At 40.5% G+C, this 7,458-nt stretch overlaps 1 protein-coding gene across 1 annotated transcript in view; it reads left to right on the top strand.

Moving 5' to 3' along the window:
- Nucleotides 1-7,196, top strand: part of LOC145393551 (fatty acid-binding protein-like) — a 13,755-nt gene extending 6,559 nt beyond the window's left edge. The window contains exons 3-6 of the mRNA XM_080267701.1: nt 782-892; nt 1,801-1,946; nt 2,670-2,774; nt 7,137-7,196. Of these exons, the coding sequence (XP_080123827.1) occupies nt 782-892; nt 1,801-1,946; nt 2,670-2,774; nt 7,137-7,196 (422 nt within the window). The remainder of the gene's footprint in view (nt 1-781; nt 893-1,800; nt 1,947-2,669; nt 2,775-7,136) is intronic.
- Nucleotides 7,197-7,458: the final 262 nt, after the last annotated feature.

Genomic DNA, 7,458 nt, shown 5'->3' with positions numbered 1-7,458 from the left:
TTCATCAGACCAACCCTGGAATATGCATCAGTGGACTGGAATCCTCATCTCAAAAAACACATAGATAAGACTGAAAAAGCACAAAGGGCTGCCACAAGATGGGTAACAAGCTTAAAGGATCTAAGCTATGAAGAAATACTAGAAAAACTGAACCTACCAACATTACAAGAAGGAGACATGATTACGCTATATAAATGCATCTCAGGGAAAGAGAAAATAGACATTAATGAATATATAACCTATGGGGAGGCATCAGCAAGAGGACACAGCAAAAAACTGCATAAAAGAGAGAGAGAGAGAGAGAGAGAGAGAGAGAGAGAGAGAGAGAGAGAGAGAGAGAGAGAGAGAGAGAGAGAGTGACAAAGACGTAAGGAAATTCAGTTTCCCCTAGTAGGGCAATTGATCAATGGAATGCACTACCGAATGAAATAGTGTGTGCCAAAACTATTCATAAATTTAAGGATATGTATGATAAAAATTGTTTAATACACGGGACAGTACGAGCTTGACTCATTTCTGTAAAGATACAATTAGATATGAACAATTAGGTGCAATTAGGTAAGAACTCACACACACACACACACACACACACACACACACACACACACACACACACACACACACACACACACACACACACACACATGACTGAGGGAGAAGACATGGAGAACACACTCATTCACTCACCATTCAAGCCCCTTTTTTAACTATTTTTTTCTTTAATACTCACAATTGAAGTCCCTTGTTGCTTTTTAAATTTTTTTTTTTTAATCTTTTCCAGGCGTGCCTTTCTACGTGCGTGGTTTAATACTGAATTCCTCCCCGACTATCGTGGTGGAGCGCATTCCCGTTGACGACTACTACTACGACCCTGGCTTTGACCACTACCTAGGTAAAAAAAAATATATATATGGGATTCTCAGACATATTTACGATCGATTGCCTGTCGTAAGTTTGAAAGATTATGCATTCTACTTTCATTCTGGGAGAGAGAGAGAGAGAGAGAGAGAGAGAGAGAGAGAGAGAAGGGTAGGTAATGCACTCGCCTTGTTCTTGCTGTTAAAGAAAAAAAGAAAGAAAACTAACCTTCTGTTTGATTGTGTGTCTGGGTCCTGTGCCATATTCTAGGTGGCATAGAAGACATCGTGGCACCTCTTCTTCAGCAATTAATTTTTCATAATTATTGTGCCTTAACATTCTCCTGTATGTTACTGACGTCTTTCTAATATCGACTATTTGCATCAGTAACATACAAGATGATATTATATTTAAAAAATAATGATAATAGAACTCTGGCCATAGAACTGACTGCTTGTATCCCAGTGTTCCTCCTGCTTAGTACACATATTCAAATATCGCCAGTTCAGCATTAATACCCACCATCCATACTGAATACTTGCTTGGCTGTCTCACGCACGGCAGGTGTAACGGTGGTATTAGTCGATGGGTCTTGTGGAAGATCAGTAAGTCTATTTTCATAATCAGACTGTTTCCTGTCCAATGCACCATTAGTGTCACAGAATATAGGTAAAAGAAACAATTCCACTGTAATTTCCATTTTTTAAAACCTGATAAAAACAAAACCCTTTTTACCTTTACCATGCATTTTTCATTCATGTAAGCTATACAAAAAGAAGTGAACTATAAAGTATAAAAAATAAATAGATTTTTCCATATTTATCTTTTGGGGGCCCTCTCACATGCTTGAGGACCAAAGCTTCAGCCTCATTTGCTTGAAAGGAAAGCCACCCGTGACCACACTGTACATAACCGAATTCGCTGGTTAATCTCGGCCAACAGATGAGGAATACAAGGACTTCGTTGACGAGGAGGTCGGGGTATACCAGATGCTCGTCACCAGCTCCACCATGCTAAGCTCACACGAGACTCGTTTTAGACCCGGCTACTCCTTCAGGAAGATGGATCGCGATGGCGTGGAGTCCAAGGTGGGAAGAAACTGTATATTATTATCATCATCATCATCATCAACAACGAGTCGATGGTGAGAGGAGTCCATATCATCATCATCATCATCATCATCAACATCACCATCGTCATCATCATCAATCGAAGGTGAGAGGGGTCTATATAACCACCACCACCACCACCACCATCATCATCAGGTCGAAGGTGAAATTGATGTCTATCATCATCATCATCATCATCATCGTCATCATGATCTTTTTTTTTTCCACCTAGGAATGGAATGAAGTTGTATTCAGACACAAGAAAAAAGTACGAAATATGGGAGAAAGAACCATCAGCAGCATCAGTATCACTATTACAAAATATCACAGCTACTGTCAAACATGGCGGGCCTAAGTTTTTATGAATGTTGATAATGCTCCTACTTTTACCCTACTTTTAATTGATGTTTTTTTCCTTCAGTTTATACTCATATACACCTTCATTAAGATGGACGGCGATGTCACTGAATTTCATTTGAGAAGGGGTGCGATAAACAAACTTGTAAACAATTTCCAGTCGTTGTTGCAGAGAATTCGATGAACCTTGGTTATGAGGCAGGATGAAAGTGATCCTCTAGTCTGACAACATTTGTTCATCAGCTAAGCTGGTAGTGGTCAGGGCATCTTCGTCAGGTTACAACATGCGCTCTTCATCGTCTCCCTGGTCAAATTCACAAAACCTCTTCTTCTCATTCTTTCCAGAACACGTACGTCTTTGTGGCTCCGACATTGCTAGTCCACTACAAGGTGAAGACGACGTACAACACCAACATAATATGGTCCTTTGATCCGGATGGCCTAGTCGTGGTGAGCACCTGTTTAAATACCTGTCGTATAAGGTCGTATTCTAAGTTAGTGGTTTTGAAATTTCACAACTCCTCATCCTTAGTTTTTTTTTTTTTTTCCCGCACATTACACTGTAATATCCTTTCGTTTGTTAGTATTGCAAATTATGTCGGTATTAAGGTGATATACAGAGCATATAAGAGAATGTCAAGGTGTGATATGCAAAATAGAACGCTAAGCAAGGAGTGCTACGAAGCTTCCTATGTTACTTGGAATTGTCCCATGCTACCACCCGGCTGTGTCTCTAACAATTAATTGCCAGCTCCATGCTGCTCTTAATATTAGTCGCATTTTCTTTTGTTCTTGTAGTCTTGGTTAATTGAGGCAGGCACATCTGCCCTTCAGAATTAACCAATTCCGGCCAAACATGGGAACAATGACCACCCTATGACCTAGTTGTGGCAGCAAGGTTTTGGTTGCTAGGCAATGAGTAGTTGCCTGGCAACGGCCGAAGAACCGCTTTTCTCGTACTTTTCACATTTTGAGCCGTAGAAACATTACTAATGGGCGTAGAAAACTCTGACTTCTTTAGGTGTAATCTTGAGGTCAATCCCTGTCTAAGGTGTTCCATCCATTTTTTTCCCTCTCTCCTCTGGTTCTCGGGTGACAACCTTCCCAAGATTGGCTTCAGCATCCCTAACAGTCTTGTTTAATTGTGGCAGGCTCTTCTACCCTTCAGAATTAACTGATTCTCACCAAACCTGGACACAATGACCAGCCTATGATCTAGTTGTGTCCGCAAAGTTTTGGTTGCTAAGCATGAACTCGTTGCCTAGCAACGGCCGCCTTAATCACTCCGTAGCCTTGGGTCCAGAAATCGCTGGGAGCCAGTGACCGACCCAGAACCATTTTTTCAAATTTCGAAAATCGACTTTTTAAAACCAAATTTAAGAGAAACGTTTGGTGCACCTAGCAATGCAGTGTTTGGCTTTCTAAACCCATCCTGTACTTCGCAATGAAGTGTGGAAAAAAAAAAATCGCAATATGGATGCGTACACACCGGTGAAAAATAAGCGGCAGAGCGTAAGAACATCACATTAAGAAATATTTTCATCCCCCCAAAATTGTAATGGTGCTGAAATGATTGAAATGACTAAATATGCGTATTACGAACAAAATCAGTACATAATATGGGAGGTTTCATATATTTTTTTTTTTACATTTTCTGTTTACTGTGTTTATGTAAGTATCGAATTATTTCTGTTGTTTGGGTGGTTTAGTCTGTGTCCAAAGAGAGGCGAAATTTGGTATTTTTAGACTCTGACCAGATAAGGGTCCTCCTTTGTGTGTGCAGGCTGAACAACAGCGGCTTACATTCTGTAGGTCCGCTTAGAGCTGGCCATCGTCGCCTACCGGCTTTTTTTTTTTTCCTTTTTAGTAGTCCATGCGTACACACACATCCATGAACGCAGTCCCATACTCCCCTGTAACATACGAGAACATATCGAACTGTAATATGCAAAATAAATCACTATGGCAGAAGTGCTACGAGTCTCCTACATGCTAGCGAGGATACGACTCTTGAGATGCATACACCCATTCTTGCACGCATACACTCGTATGCTATAATTATGTTTCAAGTATATACTTGCATTATACACCTTTATATACACTGTTCTCAGTAAAGCAACTGTATACGGTATAAATAGCAGTTATGCGCTTCGCTACGATGACGTCCAGACGATTTTATTAAGATTACGAGAGGCTTTTCGAACTGCAAGTGTTTCATCAAGTTTCCTTTAATCCGCTCAGTACCAGAGATCCCTCCTGAGCTAGACAACAGTGTATGGTGGTAAAACAGAAGTTAGACGTCGCCTTACTTCAAGGATTCTAATTGACCCATTATTATTATTATTTATTATTATTATTATTATTATTCTTATAACTAACCACGCCAATGGTGGGTTATATTGTTGTTGTTGCTGTTCTTCTTATTATTATTATTACAACTCACCAGCGGTGAGTTATATTGTTATTATTATTATTATTATTATCATTATTACATCAGTGGTGAGCGTTATTGTTCTTGTCATTATTATTATTATTATTATTATTATTACACCAGTGGTGAGTTATATTATTCTTGTCATTATTATTATTATTATTATTATTGGTGGTAGGTGGGGGCGCTCACCATCCACTCGCTCGATGTAGTGCTGCTCGGTTGACTGCCCTTTCCTCTCTTACATTTTTCCTTCCTTCCTTTTATGTCTCTTTCTTTCATTCATTCCTCTTCCTTCTGCCTATGAGTGACTCTACACTGAGTGACAAGCCAAATGGTTTCCTGTACACCAGGAAACCATTTACTACGCTGAGTGGTAACCATATAACCAAATTATGGCGCCTGGTGGTTTAGTGGGTAATTAGGGTGCTCCAGTCGGATTGAGCCTGTATTGGTTTACATCCAAGGGGTCGTTGAGGTTTACTGCACACCTAATGCCACTCAGGGATGAGTGAGGCTGGTCACTCTAATCTTAAAAGTCAGGACCAACTTGCCTAGCCCTAGGTTCTTACACTCCTTATGGGGCGACATAGGATTGGATGATGGATGGATGGATGGATTATTATCACTATTACCGTATTATTATTATCATATACTCGTACGTATCTAGACGCTATGATCCCGTAAGAGGTGGCCGTTTGTCTTTGAATTGTTTTACGGGGAGGAGTGCTAAGCCTCTGCCGACCCACTTATCGACACGTAGGGAGCTCGTTTTGGTTGATTATATGGTTACCACCCAGCACTGTAAATGGTTTCCTGGCTTACAGGAAGCTTGTCATTCAATGTAGAGCCACCTGAAAAGGAAAGAAGAGTGATAGTAAGTGACAGAAAAGATGGGAGAAATAGGAAGAGAGGAGGGCAGACACAGGAAAAAAATGATAAAGGTGAAGGAAGAAGTAGGCAACACTGCATCAGATGAGTGAATGATAGTCACGAACACCTATCGTCATCACATTATTATTATTATTATTATCATTATTATTATTATTATTATTGATAGGTCCATTAATTTCATTCAGCTTTGGAGATTACGTTCCATTTTATATTTGTTATCTCCTGGCGATTTCATTCACCTTTGAAGAGAAAACGTTTTTACTTTATTAGTGTTATCTCCAGAAGAGTCCAGTCAGCTGCGGAGAGGCTATTCAGACTGGAGGCGTTAGGATTAGCCCCTTCACAGCGAGGGGACTTCAACACTAAGATCGTTTGGCAGTACTGTAGCATGAATGAAAAAAAAAAGAAGTCATCCTACAGAAAGGATTATTAAACGTTTGGAAGAAATACGGTATACGCACACACACACACACACACACACACACACACACACACAAATATATATATATATATATATATATATATATATATATATATATATATATATATATATATATATTCATTTATTCATTCATTCATCATCCAATCCGACATTGCCCCATGAGGAACGTAGGAGCCCGGGGCTAGGCAAGTTGGTCCTGACACTTAAGATGAGAGTGACCAGCCTCAATCATCCCTGAGTGGCAGTACGTGAGCAATAAACCCCAACCACCCCTTGGATATAAACCATCACCGGCTCAAATCGACTGGAGCTCCGTAATTACCCACTAAACCACCAGGCGCCAAAATTTGGTTATATGGTTACCACCCAGCGTAGTAAATGGTTTCCTGGTGTACAGGAAACCATTTGGCTTGTCACTCAGTGTAGAGTCACCTACAGGCAGAAGGAAGAGGAAAGAATGAAGGAAAGACAGAAGAAGGAATGTAGTCACCTGTAGACAGGAGGACGAGGAAAGAATGACGGAAAGACAGAGGACAGAAGGAAAGAAGGATGGAGAGGAAAGGGCAGACACCCGAGAGCAGCACCACATCGAGTGAGTGGATGGTGAGCGCCCCCACCTATATATATACATGTGTGTGTGTGTGTGTGTGTGTGTGTGTGTGTGTGTGTGTGTGTGTGTGTGTGTGTGTGTGTAAGTTTAATGAGAAGATTTTTTTTTTCGGCCGTACACATTTTTTCCATTGGGTGCAGCCATTTAATTCCCATGACGCATTTTTCCGTTCTGTTCTTGTTCTTGTCGCCAAAAGATTTTTGTAAAACTTAAGACAGACCTTTAGTAACATCATGGATGGGTTAATCAAGGCTAGATCTAATTCCTCCAGTTCGGAAAATATCTCCGAAATTGAACAAAATCGTCTGGTGATAAGAAGACTATTGAAAGTATGTCCCCGGACTGAAGGGGTTAATTCTTTCTAACTGAACTGTCACAATGTAAAATCAAGACACTGAATATTTCCTTTTTTTTTTTCTTTTTTTTTTTTTTCAGACCATAGTGAACAAGAAGAACGGGGTAACAGCCAAGCGACATTTCAAGAGGGATGATTAAAACTACATAGGACTGGTGTTGTGGCCCCAGGCTCATCTGGCCTAAATCCGGTGGACCGCAGGCTGAAGTTGCCCTTCTGCAGTACACCGTCCTCCTTCCGGAGGATAGGGAGGGAACTGATAGACGTTTGTATCTGCCCCGTTATTATCGGTACCACCGTGTAAAGGTGTCCCTCTCCACCACAAAAGATATGAGGGCGGGATTCACAAACAAACTGATGATTAGTTCCTTGTATAGATTTTGTTTCCACGCAGATCTACAG

This window comes from Coenobita brevimanus, chromosome 24, assembly GCF_032717465.1.
Source record: "Coenobita brevimanus isolate Jiangsu-jjx chromosome 24, ASM3271746v2, whole genome shotgun sequence".
Lineage (NCBI taxonomy): Eukaryota > Metazoa > Arthropoda > Malacostraca > Decapoda > Coenobitidae > Coenobita > Coenobita brevimanus.
Note: the sequence above shows the minus strand (reverse complement) of the source record. Positions and strands in the feature narration are given on the sequence as shown.